Genomic DNA, 17,389 nt, shown 5'->3' with positions numbered 1-17,389 from the left:
TCACTTATTCCACTTCTGACTAAAAATCCAACCCCACGTCGTCTGCCCTCTTGAGTTCCTGCCCAGTACAGTTTATAATCTTTCCTCAATTTCATTTCTCCTCTTCCTTTCCATTTCGTTTTGCTCATCCTGTCAGTGTTCCAATATTCAATGTCCCTATTCATAGCCCATGTCGTCTCCAATTTCCAGTCCGGCTTGCTTCTTTCTTAACTCGATTTTTTTTTCGGCTGTCGGCTAATCGGGTCTGTCACACCCTACACCCGAGTGGTGGGGCCTACACCTGTGGGTTCTCAGGTACACCCTTGTTCTCTGTCAGGATGCCAATTCCCTTAGCCTTTCTGGGTCGCTCCAGGCCCACAAGGCAGTGGGGGCAAACACTTCTATGGCAGTGGTAATTCGCCATGTCACAAGGCTGTTGATGGGTATCTGTGGTATTTGTGGAGTATGTCCATGCTGCTGGACACCTTCCACACCCTGATAGCCTTGCCACCTCGGTCCAGTACTGCTTATTTGGGTTTCCCCTTATTCGCAGCTCCCCCTCATATCTGAGGGAGGTTTCACTATCTGCCACCTGTGGCCCGTCCAGTAGCTGAGGCTCGCACTGGTTATATGGATTCTTAATGGAATTCTGCTTACAGTTCTTTTTAGTAAAAGTTTCAACTTTTGTAGCATCAAATTACATGAAAATTGACTTCCTTACCTCACTGTAATCATTAATTTGACACACGAGTATTTTATATTAAAAACTACAGAACCATAAGTCACTGAAAATGGTGCAACAGTTTATATCATCCTCATTAGAAAGAGAAATTCAAAGTATAAAGTCTGCAGAAATTATCAAGTGTGATATGAGCTAAATACAGAAACTAGTCAGTCATAGAATACTCATGTCTCAGTCTTGGATGTTGCAGATGCTTTTTTCTTATTCTGAGGAAGAATCAGAGGCTAATGAGTCTGACCTCAAGTTCCCAGGTACCAGGCCCTTGTAGGCAGGTGTCAATTCATGGAATTGCTTAATGACAAAAGTAAAAGGAAAAACAAATAAATTGTGTTTGTCAGTCAGGAATCTCTACTAAAAAAAATTATAAAATTGACATTTCTGGAAGCATTTAGAAAATCTACGCCCATTGGAATGAAAGATTTAAACAGAGTTCTGTATACTTCCAAGCAGATTCCCTGATAAATATTCCAGTACTGAGGAGCTACTCTCCCCCATGGTTCAACAGCCCTTAAGAATCAAGGCTTACCTACTGACTGCCAACCTCACTCCAATATGCCTCACCAGAGGCGAGCAATCATCCAACCAGTTACGGGGTGAGGTGTGGTCAGCACGGCAAACCCCAAGTCATTGTTGTAAGTTCCCATGACCAGGTTACGCTAATCATTCATAGCTCCTAAATTTCCTCATGATGGTGGATGGCCAACGGTCCCATACACTGGCCGAAATATCTGGAGAAAAGTTGAAAACACTGCCCCCAATTAGACTCGAACCAAGTGCTTCCCTAGCTCAAGTCCAAACCCTGATGACTTAACCACATGGCCACAGTGCAGGACACTAGAGAGTTACTATTCCTGGAATGGTTTAATAATACAGATTAAGATCAAAGAGTAATGCAAAGGGTGATAAAGGTTGTCTTTTTACATTAAAATTTGAGTGTATACAAACAATGCTTAATACATTTATAATAAAATTGGTTGTTATTAAAATTAAGAAGTTGGGGAGGTTGATATTATTGAGTTAAAGTATTAGGTAAGTATTATGGTATTAAATGGGGTTAACAGATGAGATATTCACATAGGTCACACCCAGAACTTTTATAAAAAATAATAACAGTAAAAACAAAAATGTATTCTCTATAATAAACACGAGATGAGAGGTTACAATATACATTTCACAAAATAAATTATGATGGATAAGTTGTATCTCCGGGACACGCCACTCGCCTAAGAGACAGAAGGTAATAACTGGAAGTAATCCTACAGCCACAACGTGAGAGAACTAAGAGAGAAGATTGGGAAGAAACAGAGGAGAAAAAAGAAGAAAACAGACGAGGAAGAGAAGAGGAGAGAGAGAGAGAATTTGCTTCACATATAAATTTATGTCCACAGTACAAAAACACCAACAAATAGATGAATGGAACTAAGATGTGGAACTAAAAAAAAAACACCTCTTGGAAGAGAACAGCACAATGTAGACGCAACCTGGACCAGTTCATGAAGTTTTGAAATTCTACTTTTATTTCCAAGTGTTTGTAGTAGATGCCTTGAAATTTAGAAAAGTGAACGATGTCTGATTCCTACTATCGATTTTTGTAGTCTTAGTAGTTACACAGCAGAGACTATTTTTTCAGCGCCCCACATGCAGCAATAGCGGAATTAAAAACAAGCTTACATTTACAATTACGTTTGGGAAAATTGTTTAAAAGTTTTAAAATTTTCATCTAAATGCCATAAGATGAACAATTCCTGATATGAGTGTTACAATGATTCAGTGATGTCCCCAATGATAAATAGAGAGGTATTCGTAAAATACTAATGATATGATTTGTATGGTGAATAAGGGGTAAGCTGAGAAACATTGCACCATTAGAGAGAGACAAGAATTTGTGACGTGAGTGAAAGAGAAAGAGTGGAGACAAAGAACGAAAGAAAGAAGAGAAGGGGAATGTAAAGTGGAAGGAGAGGTAGAGGATAAAGAGAGAGAAGGGAGTGAGGGAGAGAGAGATAGAGAGAGAAAAAGGGAGAGGCCGAGAGAAATAGGAGAGAGAGAGAGAGAGAGAGAGATATCTAGTGAAAAAGGCTGAATTTTGTGCGGTAAAAATGTCTCAAAATCCATTTATCGGTTTCGGGATACTACGTTTAGTCACGGACACTTCAGGGTTGTAACAAACCCATTTGCTTTCATTCAGATCGTTACAAAACAGAAGTGTCCGTGATCGTACAGCTTGCAGAACAGATTGAAAACTTTCGAATGTAATCTAACTCTTGCCCTCTTGTCTTCATTTTAACCATTATTGTGGTCTCAGGCATTTCAGATTAAGAAATGAATGTAGTTTTTGTACCTCAAAGGGCATGATTTCCGCCAGAAGTGAACTGTTTTTTTCTGGAATCCGACACCACTGCTAAATATTTAACTAAATACTAGTTACATAATCAATATACCTGGTGATTTACCAATTTGTCTCATTGCTCAAAAAATGTAAATAATTTGAAACAAAGTTGGTGAAAGTCATGCATACGTCACACATAATTTCTCTAGAGAAAGGTTATGTACTACCCTGAACATCAAGATTTTCTTGTGTTGCAGAAGAGTTGATGATTGTGTGGAATTTGATTTCAGATAACTTTACTTATACAACATGATCGGGTTAAATTAAAGGGATCCACCACAATATTATACTGGTTTTTAAGAACTAAAGAAGATTCTGTAACAAATAATTTGCCAACACACGTAACAAATATGAACTGGGTGGACATTGAAATTCAAAATATGATTCAAACATTTTCAGGGTGCCTACCAAAATAACAAATCCAAAATTCTTGACTTTTTCTTTACCTTTCTTCCCCTCTTCTAGACATTTCTCCACTTATTCTTTACATTTATTTAATCGCCCCCTACTTAGGTATAGTTGGAAATTAAGAAAAAATAGATATTTTTATTCAAAACTGAAGCTGTACTTTAACAAGAGATTTAGAACTTGCTTTAATTATTAATGCATGTAAAAATTAATGCTTCAGACTTCATCCTGGATGGGAAATAACCACATTACTTTAATATTTTTACAAAACTTCATGCATATAAGAATGCAATTCTTAAAAAACAAAGAAAAAATCTTAACCACAACTCAAAAACAATTTTTAGATTTCCAAATATTCAATTTTATCAAATTCCAGTACAGGTATATAACAATGTAAATTCACTATCCCGTAAAAATAGCAAAAATTCTTGATCACAAGCATAATTCCTCGACTTTCTCTTGATTTTCTTGACCTATCTGTTGATTTCTTGACTGGTAGACACTCTTATTTAGAACCAGAACTGCAATTTGTATGATTTTAAAAACATATGTACAACATTTAAAGGTAAGATATATTTATATTTATTATGATGGTAAAAATGTATGTCTTTAATTAGCCAGAGAATACTTGGGATAATAAAATTTGTATATACATAATGCTTATAACTGAGTGAATTGAATTGTTTAAACTTTCACTTCATATAAACAATATACAGTGGTATAACTGTTGCTCCCCACACTCAGGAATTCCTGATAGGAAATGTCTGAGAAAAGGACTGGCACCTTTATGTTGTTTTGTGTATCGACTGCAAGTATATATATATATATATATAATGATGGTTGGATCTTTAGATCATATTATTGTAAATCTTTGTCTGAAGAAGACCCTGTGGAAAGTGGAAATGTTACGTTTTAGTGTATAATTTTTTCTATGATAAATTTTGCCTTGGTCAGCATTTGATTGTTTTTCTTTTTAACAATATACAGAGGCAGTAAATTATAAACTTTTTTGTAAAAATAAGTTTTCTTACATTATGTTCATGAAAATGAACATTTTTCATGCATCTTTTTGTAGCCCAAATTAACTTGGAATATAAAACATAAGTTTTATACATATAGATATTCTATTTTATTAGCTATATTTCTGGTGAAATATGTATTCTTAGTAACGAGCATACAATATAGAACAAAGAAACTGGATTTTAAAAAATCCAAGATTTTGGACCGAATATACAAACAGTTGAAAAAAAAAATCTGTATTCCATATCCTTATTCATATGACATAATAATAACTAGTTGTGCAATAGCCTTTACCTACAGACAGCTGGGCTCACTCCCACATGCCTCAGCAGATGTTGGCGATCATCAGAGTGATGTGTTGTTAGCACAAATCCCCAGTCCTTGTTGTAGGTTTCTATGACCGGATTACACTACTCATTTGTAGCTCCCCAATTTCCTTACAACGGTGGGTGGCCACCAGCCCCATACACTGGCCAAAATCTCAGGAGAAAAGTTATGCTTCCCCCAGGAGACTCGAACCAGCACAGGTTGCATAACCTGATCCCTTACACCACAACAGGTTATAATGAAAGTAAAGCTTTCAGTTTCATGATTTTCCATTTCAATCCCTGGCAGTAACCATAACACCTAACCTGCAGTGTCTCAGGACAATTTCTACATGTTTTAGGCTTCCAGAGGGCAAGAAACTACTCCTATTCACTGGCGCAAGCACCATCTTCAAAATGATGCATTGAAGCTCACTTCACCAGTGCTACAGCCTTGAGGTCATTTTGTAAATAACAGTTGATACCTCATGTATAATGTCTTAAAATTTTTGTCGGACTTTCAAGATTTTCATTGGACTCACCATTGTAATAACACACTATAAATACAGCTTCAACTTGTTTACAAGGACCATACCGAAAGTAATGAGCATTTTTGCAGGCAAATCTGTAACAGCAGAAGAATAAGCATTGTGTGTTAGGTGGCACCAACTGTTGTGTATCCTTGAGTGTTGTAAGACAACAGTATCTTTCATTAAGTGACCAGTATTACTCCCAACAAAATGGTAGACAACCATATATCATTTGGTCAGCATGTTGTTATTGAGGAAATTCCCGCTGCGAAAATTCACCATAAATTTCAGTGTGCCTATGAATATGTATGCATGGGTAGTAGTAGTGTTGGAAGATGGCTAAAACATTTTTAAAATGGGAACATGAGCATCCAGGATCAGTTTCTTAATGGTTAACCTCAAACAGCATGAACTGAATGCAACAAGGAGAGGGTTGGGGAGATTTTCTTGAACCTGGGAGACTTAATAATTCTGATCTTTAGGTCTGGATACTGTACAGTTCCATCATGCATTCCGGGATAAACATCCAGGAAGAAAGATCATCCTCCAGCACGACAATGATCGGCCACATTCAGTTCACTACACAGTGGAAGAAATTGACAAAATGGGGTAGGAAGTTCTTCCACACCCATTGTACATCCTTGATCTGGCACCATCAAATTGCCATCTGTTTAGATTTGTTAAGCATCAGATGAGAGACCAACGTTATGAGACAATGGAGGCAATTCAGAAAGAAGTGTGTCATTGTCTTTGGTGTGCTGGAACGGAGTTCTACCGCAGGGGTATAGTAAATCTTCCAGAATGGTGGGAAATATATGTACAAAGAAGTGGAGATTATTTAGAAAAGTAAATAAAGGACTGTAGGTAAAGGATATTTACTTCAATAGTACATCATAATTTACAAAAAAATATTGCTAAATACTTTTGATATTATCCTAGTATTCATATTTCTACCACAATTTTTCTCTCTACCCCCAGTAAGAGTTTTTCCAGACAATATGTTGTTTGTCAAGTTCAGACAATAGCACAGTGAGCAAGTTTCCTTAAATTCTCTTTATGCTCAGATAGGCTAAACAGGATTGAATCCACAGTCTAGGATAACACTGTATTATTTCTAGTTAAAATATGATGTTGGTTCTCCCTCTAGCTTATTTTATGACGTTGAGAAATGGTCAATTAAATCTTCTTGTTTCTAGATGAAGTTAATATTGCCATGACTTCACAGCTGTCTTTAAACCCAGGACCATTTACATTTTGACAGTCCATTACTATTGTATCCAGAAATGTCTCATGCTCCATAAAAAATAAAATAAAAGTGCAGATTGGACCAATAAAGTAGTTTCATTAGAAGTAAAAGAAAAGGAAAAGTAATATTTTACTAGACAAAAATAATTTATTTACATCACACTCAATACATGTAATACTTATGTCTGCATGATATCCCTTGCAGATGGCCTTAACATCATATTTCTCAAAAGACACAAATCTCTTGCAGTAGCCTTCCTTCCATGTACGATTTGAATGTCGTACAGTTTCAGCAACAGGTCTGTTGTGAAAAGGTCTGGGAATGATCTTAACAAACAAGGTACCTGAAATTAATAAATACTGTTAGGCACGATGAATACAAATGAATATTTGTAAACGCTTGATATGCTATACACAGGCAGTTGATGAGGATATGCAGATTATCAAAACGTTCACAATAACAAAACTTTAAAATATAAAAATAAAAAACTTCGAAGACCAGTTTGTCACACACATCAATTTTGCACATAAATTTTGTTCAGAATTAATGAAAATTTTGCATTTTGTATCATTCGCAGGATATTTGGACTATGTGAACGTTGACTTTTCTTCACGTTGATGTGTTGAAAATTTGCCTTTTCATTCTCAGAAGGGTCTCCCAGCAACATAGTGGTAATGTTGTCACCTTGTAATCAAGGGATCCTAGGTTTCATACCCAGTGGAGGCACAATGCACAGTGGTTCGGATCCAACTTTCAACTGTAGGTCCAGTTTTAATTAGTCTATCTGTGCATAAAGTGGATTTAAAACAATCATTCAAATAAACAATTCTTTCTCTGCTCCTTTCTTGACATTCGGCAGGGGAACTATTAAGCCCACCATTGGTGCATGGTGTATCTTGTACCATCCCTCCTGTCGAGAGGAAGTTATTGTCTCACCCATGATCACTTGCTACAAGAGCTGGACCCTCCAATATGCTCTGACTGTATTGGTATATTCTTAGGGATGGGACTGATTAATCGGTACTCTATCGGTATCGGCCGATATAGGCATATCGGTTTATCGGTAAAATTACAAATTATTTTACAGATCCAATATATCGATAAATATCTGATAAATCCGGGAACTTTTCTAACGATGGAAGTGGCCCCGGCGCCCACCCAGCGTCGAATAACATGGGTACCTGGGGGAAACCCTGGGGGGTAAAGGCGGTCAGGTGCGTGATGCTGATCACATCACCCCACTCACGACCGGATCAAGAAAGTGTGGGGCATTACCCCCACACCCCCTATACGCCTTCATGGCGTGGTGATAAGCACAGGGGAGCACTTTACCTTTTTTTTTTATCTGATAATTTAGTGCAATATTATGCCATTTTGTTGTAATTTTTATGGATAATTGACATGCCCTACTTTCTAAAAAAGTAAATGTCTAAATATGCAATTTCTTTTTCACTGCAGTCATCTTGAAACACACATTTATTAAGTAGGTCAATGAAACTTCCAGGTTCTTCAAGAACCATTTCTAATTTTATATCGGATCGGTATAATATCGGTTATCAGTATCGGCCAAAAATTCATATTGGCCCATTGATATTCTTCTCAAATATGCATATTTTACTTTCCTCAGACAAGCTTTTAATCTTCCCAACTATTTATCATCCCTGTTTGGAGATGACAACAATATTTTAACATATGTTTTTAGTCTTTTGAGAAGAATGGGTATCTTCCACTGTATCTGAGGAAGCTTTTACTACTCTTTACAGTCTTGTGTCATGTTTGTCCTTTGCAGGTCCCTGTACAACCTCTCACTTTTAACCTTTTTCAAAGGGACTTTTTACACCCTTATTTTAACTCTTAGGTAAGCATTTTAGATAGGATATTTTCCTGTGTACAATGAAGGGTGCAAAAAATTTATTTCATTCATTAATTTATTCTGAGATTGTCATTCATACAATGTTCATTCATTTGGATGATTGATTGGATTTGGTGTTTTAAGTCTACTTTATGCACAGCAAGGCTAATCGGGACTGGACATACAGTTTAAAGTGGGATCCGAACCACTATGTGCCTCAACCGGGTATTGAACCCAGGACCCCTTGATTACAAGGCGATGACGCTACCACTGTGCCATCGGGGAGGCCCTTTTTATTCAATCGGATGAAAAGTAAGTTTCCAAAATATCTGGATGCTGTGGAATTAGTGATCTAAAACTGACTGTATGATCAAATTTATTTGAGCTACTAATTCTGGAAAAGGTGCACATCTGTCAAGTTCTATCATGAAACTATCAAAAATGAGAAGCAATTTTTGTAACTGAAAGAGAAAGAATTATAATATGTCAATTACTTACCAAAGTGTTCGGCATGACCTGAAGAACCAGTCTTGTTCTGTCTCTACCACACTTCACGGCAAATTCGAGAAACTTGAAAACAAAATGAGTCTGTTGGGATACTTCGCCATCCTGCACAATGACAGAAAAGGCTTGGAATAAGCTGCTCAGGGCCATATGCAGAGGATCTTTAATCGGCTGAGTCGTGTTGTACACTGAGCTCGTTCCGCCGAACACCAACGTGGCATCTGCTGCTTCGGGAACTGCAGGGGCTAATCGGAGGATCTTTATCGGACTCACTCCATTCAAATCCTAATAGCAATAGAAAAAAAATATGGTTGGAAATATTAAAAATATGATACTCTGAAAGAACAATTATCACATGAAAACCCTTGCGTATTAATCTTGGTGGCATACTTTTCTTTTTCTTTTTAAATGGCAATGCAGTCTAAGGCCTTGGGCTTGGGGTACGGGATACATGCTGATTCGAGTCTCCTGGAGGAAGCATAACAACTTGTCTCCTGAGATTTCGGCCGTGTATGGGACCAGTGGCCACCCACCATCGTAAAGAAATTTGGGGAGCTTCAAATCAATAGCATAACCTGGCCATGGAAACCAACAACAATGACTGGGGGTTCATCATACTGACCACACATCACCTTGTAATTTGTTGAATGATCGCCCACCTCTGCTGAGGCATGTGGGAGTGAGGCCGAGAGTCACTAGGTAACCCTGACCCTCAAGGGCTGTTACGTCGCAGGTTATTATTGTTATTGTTATTACTTTTCTCTTTCACACTATGTTCAGTGACATGATGTCATATTCACAATCCCAGTCAAGTTCATATTATTTTAGCCAACATTAAATAGATTGTGCAATGCATTTTTTGCTCACAGCAAGACTCAAGCCCTGTAAAACTTTATCAATAACAGGGTGGCTACTCTAGGACCTTGATAAAATTCAATGATAATTCCTGGTTTTCAAGGCAAACTTTCCAAAAATTCAAGGGTACAAGATGTTTTCTCTGTTTCAACCTTACGTATTACCACCTCACACCACCCACACATAGATATTAACAATATAGAGGGTCTGTATGATTCCAATTTATCCAAAAATTCTAATTTAATTCAATTAAATGGTTTATATATATTTAATTTAAGGCGCGGAGTTTACATTTGCCATTCCACATACTCAGACTCGAAATACATCTACAAACACAAGTCACAAATATTACGGGATATACTAATCTACGAAAGATTGTTAATTGTATAAGAATTTCATATTCTAATTTACCTAATCAATCAGATAGATTGTTCTGCAAATGACACTAACAAAGCAAACGGATTGAGAGAACTCTGTTATATTTTCCAGCCAGCTCTCTTTTCTTCTCCTTCCTCCATAAAAATAAAAGCTAAACTGTGAAAAACGTGCCTCAGGGCATTAATAAACATGCATAAATTAAATGGGATTAGGATTAATAAAAGTTGCCGTTTTTCACGTCTATAGAGAAAAATTCACATAGAATTCACACATAATTCCTGGTGAGTTATAACATCTCCATTTTTAATATTCAATTTCATTTGCCTCAGTATTACAATTGGCCTTGTATCATTGTCAATTTTACAAGCTGCACAAGCAAGAGCGCTATGCCCTCATAGGGTATGGGAATTTGGTAAGCTAATCTATCCTTTCTCATCATGTAACAATCTATACATAACAATTCAATAAATAACAAACTTTTCAATAAATTACACCTATACTCAACTTACATATGTGAAATCTAATTGTGTATATTTTTACTATAAAACATTATTTGTACAGTATAAATATACTTTGATACACAATCAAAGGTTTTTAATTAGTCTTCATGTTTAAAATGTTAGTTATAATATTTTCAGTTATAGGGGGAAAAAGGTTATTTTACATGCCAATTAGATTTTTCCTATATAGAGATATGGCTACAAGAAATTACCTAATTTAACAGTAGGATTAAAGATTAGGATTAACTTAGAATATAAGGCACTTTTCATGAATTTATCATTAAATTAAAATCTAAACCTGCTCTTTTCAGACAAATCTGAATGCTGATCATCAAGAATATCACCTGATAGCATAATCATCTTCCAAAACTAGATAAATCCTGACTTTTAGATGTTTTTATGTATGATTTCTTGTGATCGTTACCTAGTTCGAGCACCAGGTCGACCTCTCCAGGGCACTTTTTTGTGTCATCCCTGACCTTTTGAGCAAATACTGTCAGTTTGTATCACATGGATTACAAAGACTAACTCTTCAAATAGATCTTTCATTCTCTTAAACCTCTTAACATATGGGGTTGTGCTATGAAATGGCAACAGCTCGAACTTCTGTCACCTGCCTAATTTCATGGGTGTGTTTAGAGATCCCTACTGATATCGCATTAGCTCATTTAACACATTTATGTCATACGTCTCTTGCTAAAACTTTATACAAGAGCTTTAATTTTTCTTAGATATTGAGGAATGTTAAATTATTTGAGATTGTATTTCTACTTCCATTAAAACCAGTGAACAATGTGCCCTTTTTTATTAAATTTTCAAAGAAAAAATAATAATATTCAAATTAGTTTAAATATCAGTTTTCCTATGAGATCTGGAATGACAATTTCATCAAATATTCATATATATCTCACAACTGGCTTCGTCGAATCAGAAGTTTATATCAGTGCCTTTCAAGTAGTACATACCTCTGTCTCCAAATCGCATCGATTTCTTTTGCGACTTGCAGGCCCTTGACTGCTTGTGGAATTGTTCTGAAACTCTACAGCTGCAAACACACAATAAGCACACAGCTTAGCTAAAGCTGATGCTTGGGGCTCCACTAGCTCTTCACTTCTGAAATGAAAGCAGTATTTTATATTAAACAAGCTGTTATTGTAGGTTGATCTTTTAAACAAACTTGCATAACAAACGTAATGGCTATGAGCATCATTGTAAAAAGATAGTTTTTTTAGTTACAAATATCCAGCATTGAGAAATCACACAACTTACTTCAACTGATTATGAAAATACTGAGGTAGAGTATGCAACAGCAATGCTAAAGTGCAGTGTTCAATGTCCAAGTGGAAAACAGCAAAGGCTAAATCCACGGCACGATCCAAATCTTCTCGATAACGAAATTTCAAAACCTCCTGAAACACAATACAACATACAATTAGTAAATTATATGATAAGAATGCAAGTCCAAGCAAATAATACAATCATACAATTTTCACACTTGATACTTCTGTTTCAGAATACTATAAAGAATATAAAAGTATAAACATTTCAGTTTAAAACTTCATTTCCAAGTTAATGGAATTTGAATGCTCTATATTAACCCATGCCATAATGCCCCTATAGTGCCACAGTCTACCTACTTTCTGCCAGCCTTACTTCCACCAGAGATGGGAAATCACCTAGTAATGGGGTGATGTGTGGTCAGCATGAACCCCCAGTCATTGATGTAGGTTTTCTACAACTGGATTACACAACTCTTCGTAGCTCCTCAATTTCCTCATGATGGTGGGTGGTCACCAGTCCCATACACAGACCAAAATCTCAGGAAAACTTGTTATGCTTCCCCCGGAAGACTCGAACTTGCATGCATCCATTAGCCAGAGTCCAAATGGCCACAGTGCGGGACATTTGAATCTACAAATTCTATTATTATAGGTGAACATAAAATACTCAACACTGATGAAAGTGCAAGTTCTAATCTGATTTCTTATTTCATTACTATAATAAAACAAATACACCTAAACATGTTTTATGTTCTACATTTGTTTATTATTTCAATCTTCAAGAAATCTCAGCAATGTTTACAATAACTCTTCATGAAAAAATAAATCAAAACATTGAAATATGGTCAATTTCTGTAACTAGATAGAAATTAAATTCAAGTAACATGATTCCGTTATGATTACACAAATTAACCAATTTGTTTTGCACAATATACTTATTGCATTTCTTTGTATTTCATTATACACATTTTCATAAATTTTGTGTTGTTCAATAATTTTGAACAAAATATTGTCATACACATTATTTAGAATATTATGGACCATGTCAGTCAATCAACTTAGTTAGGTGTTTGATCTTTCATCTATGTCATGTAATCACTCAAATTATTGTTATTAAACAAAACAAAATAAAAAATTAAATACTTTCAAGAAAAATAATCCCACAGCTAGAGAGTGAAGGGGACTGGATCCCTACAAGGATGTTAGCACACCAATCAGGGGTGTAAGGGGTGGCCTTCCACGTAGTATACCCAAATGTCAACCTCACTTCCACATTAGTACACCCTGCTGAAGACTAACGAGGCTCTGGCGACTGGCCCCATGGCCAGTATAATTTTGTTTGTATTGTCCAGTTCTTTTGTCCTTAAGTGTGCTGAGTGCCCGTTTACAGCCTCAGCTTTTAACAGAAGTCAGAACATTTCAAGATTTTTAATTATGCAACGTTAGAGTTGTTCTTTGTAATGATAAGGGGCTGGCCCCCGTATAATGTGACGGGAGCAAAATAGCCTAAGTGCTCCCATAATTTTAAAATCAAATTCAAATTCACACCAATCAGTGTTAAACAATGTTTCATACTTGCCTTTACTAAATTTGTAACGAACCACTGTGAGCCCCCGGTGTTAAGTAGGCTTTCCAAAGTATGTGTGGCTTCTATGGTGACCCATCCTCGCTGATGAACAGAAGCCCACACAGACTCTAATTGTTCACTAATAGGCTGTGTTGAGATAATACTGAAAAGCAAACAACAAATTCTGTAAGTAAACCATACACATTTGAAGGTAAATGTACGAAAAATCTACTCTTGGAAGTAGAGCTCAACTGACATCCAATCCTGACACCCTTACTGAAGTTTTTAAAGTTGTTTTGAGAATTTATAAATGTTAATATATATTTAAATATTCCATTGAAGTTATGTCACATCACTCTACAAGTTTTGCTCAAACAAAAATCATATTTTACATGTGAGATAATCAAAAAATTAACCCGACAGTTAGATTAAAAAATATGGATACTTGAGTTGGAACTCCAGTTAAAAATTAATCATAAAAACAAGTTCTCATTTAATTCTGCGTTAAACTATGGTAACCAATTTCTTTTCGAGCATGCCTCAATTTTTAATCATTGCGAGGACAAAAATAAGTGCTGGTTTTCTGGTGTTTTCCAAACGACCGTTCTCTTTGGAATTCCATAAATAAAATATTTGTAGTCTAATCGTGATGAAATTTGAATACAGTGCAGGTAGAAGGTTTTAAATACAATTCTTAATTTTCATTTTTTTTAATCGTCCAAAAGAAAATGTTATCAATAGGGCTCGGATAGTTCCGCACTAAAAAATGCAAAATACGCATGCAAATATGCACTAAAAAAGTGTAAAATATGCACTTTAAAAACCTGTTTAATTTATAAATGCTGTATATTACAAACTTGAAAGATTACATGCCAGGCAATGAATATGCATTATTCTGAATGCTCATTCGCTACACAGATTTTTTAAAATTAATATGGTTCTGCGTTAAATGAAACTCAATACACTACAGATCAAGATCATGATTGCATTTGATAACAACATGTCTCAAATTTTCGAACTTGAAACTCCTTCTGTTTTCAGCTAGAATAGTCTTATATTCAGAAAAACACGTTACAATTTGCAAGATACAAATGGACTGTATTTTAGGGCAACAAAGTCACACACATCAAGTTCCAGATCATCCACACATTGTCCATTTGCGATAAGAAACTTACACACGGTGTTGCCAGCTTAGTCGATTGTTGAGGTGAGAATGATGTACTTGCCACCTATCATACAATCCAGGAAAAAGTAAAGAAGACAGACAGAAAAGATAAAGAAAAGAGAAGCGAGGAGATGAAAAATAAATACAGTATATGCTCGGTGTTGGTTGTGGGTACAAAAATATGCACATCAAATTATATTCATACAAATATGCACCTGCATATGAAACATGCATTTTTAGTTAAAAATCCTTAAATATGCAAAATGCATAATTATCCGAGCCCTAGTTATCAATTTTGTGAAACAACCTTTTCTTGGTATTGTTTACTCCTACTCTTGTTCTGAAGTTAACTGCAGTTGTTTTTAAAACCCATTGTCATTGTCAATTCACAGTTAAATCGGCTTTACACAGATTAAATTTTAGTGAAAAAAAATGTGTGGGCCTCTCGGGTAAGTTTCTTGTATGGCAAAGGTGAGCAAAGGTTAAAACTGTCACTTAATCAAAAGATATATTTATGTTACACAATGCTTGTGTAAACAGAATTATGAACTTTGTATAATTTCCAAGCTAATTTGGCTCCGTGCAAGTTCCACGTTTTAGCAGAAATGCCGAAAAAGTTTCAGCTGGTATTGGTACATAAATCCAACAGATACTTTCTAATACTGATACCACCAGTATTATCCAATACCATCAACATCGGTATCGGCTCAGCCCTTGTTAAAACATGTTTCTATGAAGTCTTACTTTATCCTATGGATACCTACTTTTGTACTTTTAGTGCTGCAATCTCCAATATGCAAGTGCTCAAAAATTATTAGAGGCATGTATATTTTGTCCTTGATGGAAGCATGAAATGTGTTCATGGTTCATGTTTTTTGAAATGTGTGATATGTATTTTCCCACTATATTTTGTCAAGAAATTATGTGAAATGAATTGCAACATGTGAAAATGAAATTTAGAGCTTATTTATCAACACGAGACTTCATGAAGTCTGAATTATACTGTAAGCTAAGTAATTCACGGAAAATTGATTAATTCTGCTGTAAATATTTGAGAAGCAAAAATGAACTCCTTTACAAAGGAAGAAAGTTAATTATTTGATAACTGCATTAAAGTGCTGTTGTTGTATCCTCCAGAAGGAGAAAGGGGGGGGGGATACAATGGTTCGAAGATACGTGTCCGTTGGTCCGGTGAAAGCTTGGTAGCTAACTTCAAATAAATAAAGTTCGTACTTGAGGTTTTAAATATATATGTATATTGAACAAAGTTACTGGTGACACCACAATTACAGTTTGGTTACAGTTACCGTCACTCACATGTAGGTATTCACAAAACACTGTAGACACTTAGTTTTGACAGACAGTCCTTCAGACAGAGCACAAGGAATAATTTCCAAAGATATTTACCCGGCAGTTCCACAGTAGACTTGAATGGCGTATGGATGTACAACTGTATACTAACACAGAATTTTGGGTCTTTTATACAAAACTTAGGTTATTTACATGATCTATTACAAGTCATTAAGTTCTTTCTGTTTTTCTATTTCGACGGGTCTACGTGCGGAGTGCCATACCATGTTTTGACATTTGAAATAGTTTACCGACACCTGAGGGTTACCTGGTCAAGGTTACCAAAACATGTTTTGAACTTGACAGTTCCAGGTCCTGTTAAGCAAGAGGAAGAGGCCTCTGAACTATAATTACATTAAATCACTTTCGCTACCCTTTTACCTTAAATCTAACACAAACATTGACACATAAATTGACAGCTGTACTTCTCTTCTTTTTAACTAAGAATAATTGTTCATAAAAAAAGGATGGTTAAATCAAATTATAAACGAAAAGGTTGTCACCTACAACACTGTTAGAAGGAACATATTTATGTTGTTAATTAGTATTGTTTCTTAGATCAAAATTTAGGGTCATATTCATTTTACCACCTAAATGCCATTATATGCCACTTTTGATCCCGAAATGTGCCAGTTTTTGTACCAAAATCAAGATCTTTTATTCACCATAAATATTTGGCCTTAAAAATTATCCCTGAAGAAGGCAAGTGAACTGGTGAAATATACAATAACAACCTTAGAATGTGCCAAGGTAACTATTCCAATTCAATAACTGCAATAAAAATTACCTGTGAGACAGTGACATTGCTTTTGTCTTGGAATGTGTTGGTGGATGAACGTCATACTGCATTTTTCTTATTATCTGGAACATCAAGCCAGATCTGCAAGAAACGCATTATTTTTCTTTAAAAAATTGAATATTACACAATTATAAGAAATGTGTACTCTATAAATATAGGCACTTAATGTGTTTACATATCTGCATACATGTTTATTTAATTTGATTAAATTTGATAGTGGTCAATGAAATTAACTGAATTAAATGAACAGGCAAGCACGTATCATGTGTATATTTATATCTTATCTATAGTCCCATAACATGAATGTATACTATAATCGCAAATTGATAATTAGGGTAGGTATGATGCAATAATGTAGGTCAAGTGAAACCTAGATTGTATAGTTTTTCAAGAGACCAAACTGAAAAAATTAAAACAGGAAAATGTTTTATAAATTTTGCTACGTTGGGAATAGGGATGGCCAAAGTCAGATATTGGATAATTTTCTATCTGGATTTCAAATATCTGGATATTGGATATT

General features: G+C 35.5%; 1 protein-coding gene across 1 annotated transcript in view; it reads right to left on the bottom strand.

The window, feature by feature from the left end:
• Positions 1-6,746: 6,746 nt before the first annotated feature.
• The window catches only part of MED24 (mediator complex subunit 24), a 63,406-nt gene continuing 52,763 nt past the window's right edge, over positions 6,747-17,389 (bottom strand). Inside the window, exons 14-19 of the mRNA XM_083135260.1 lie at positions 16,858-16,950; positions 13,568-13,718; positions 11,978-12,117; positions 11,674-11,821; positions 8,970-9,260; positions 6,747-6,962 (exon numbers count right to left, since the gene is read on the bottom strand). Coding sequence (XP_082991386.1) covers positions 6,798-6,962; positions 8,970-9,260; positions 11,674-11,821; positions 11,978-12,117; positions 13,568-13,718; positions 16,858-16,950 — 988 coding nt within the window. The 3' untranslated portion in view covers positions 6,747-6,797. The remainder of the gene's footprint in view (positions 6,963-8,969; positions 9,261-11,673; positions 11,822-11,977; positions 12,118-13,567; positions 13,719-16,857; positions 16,951-17,389) is intronic.

Source organism: Lepisma saccharinum, chromosome 14 (assembly GCF_977018435.1).
Source record: "Lepisma saccharinum chromosome 14, izLepSacc3.1, whole genome shotgun sequence".
Classification (NCBI taxonomy): domain Eukaryota; kingdom Metazoa; phylum Arthropoda; class Insecta; order Zygentoma; family Lepismatidae; genus Lepisma; species Lepisma saccharinum.
This window is presented reverse-complemented; position numbering and strand designations above follow the sequence as displayed.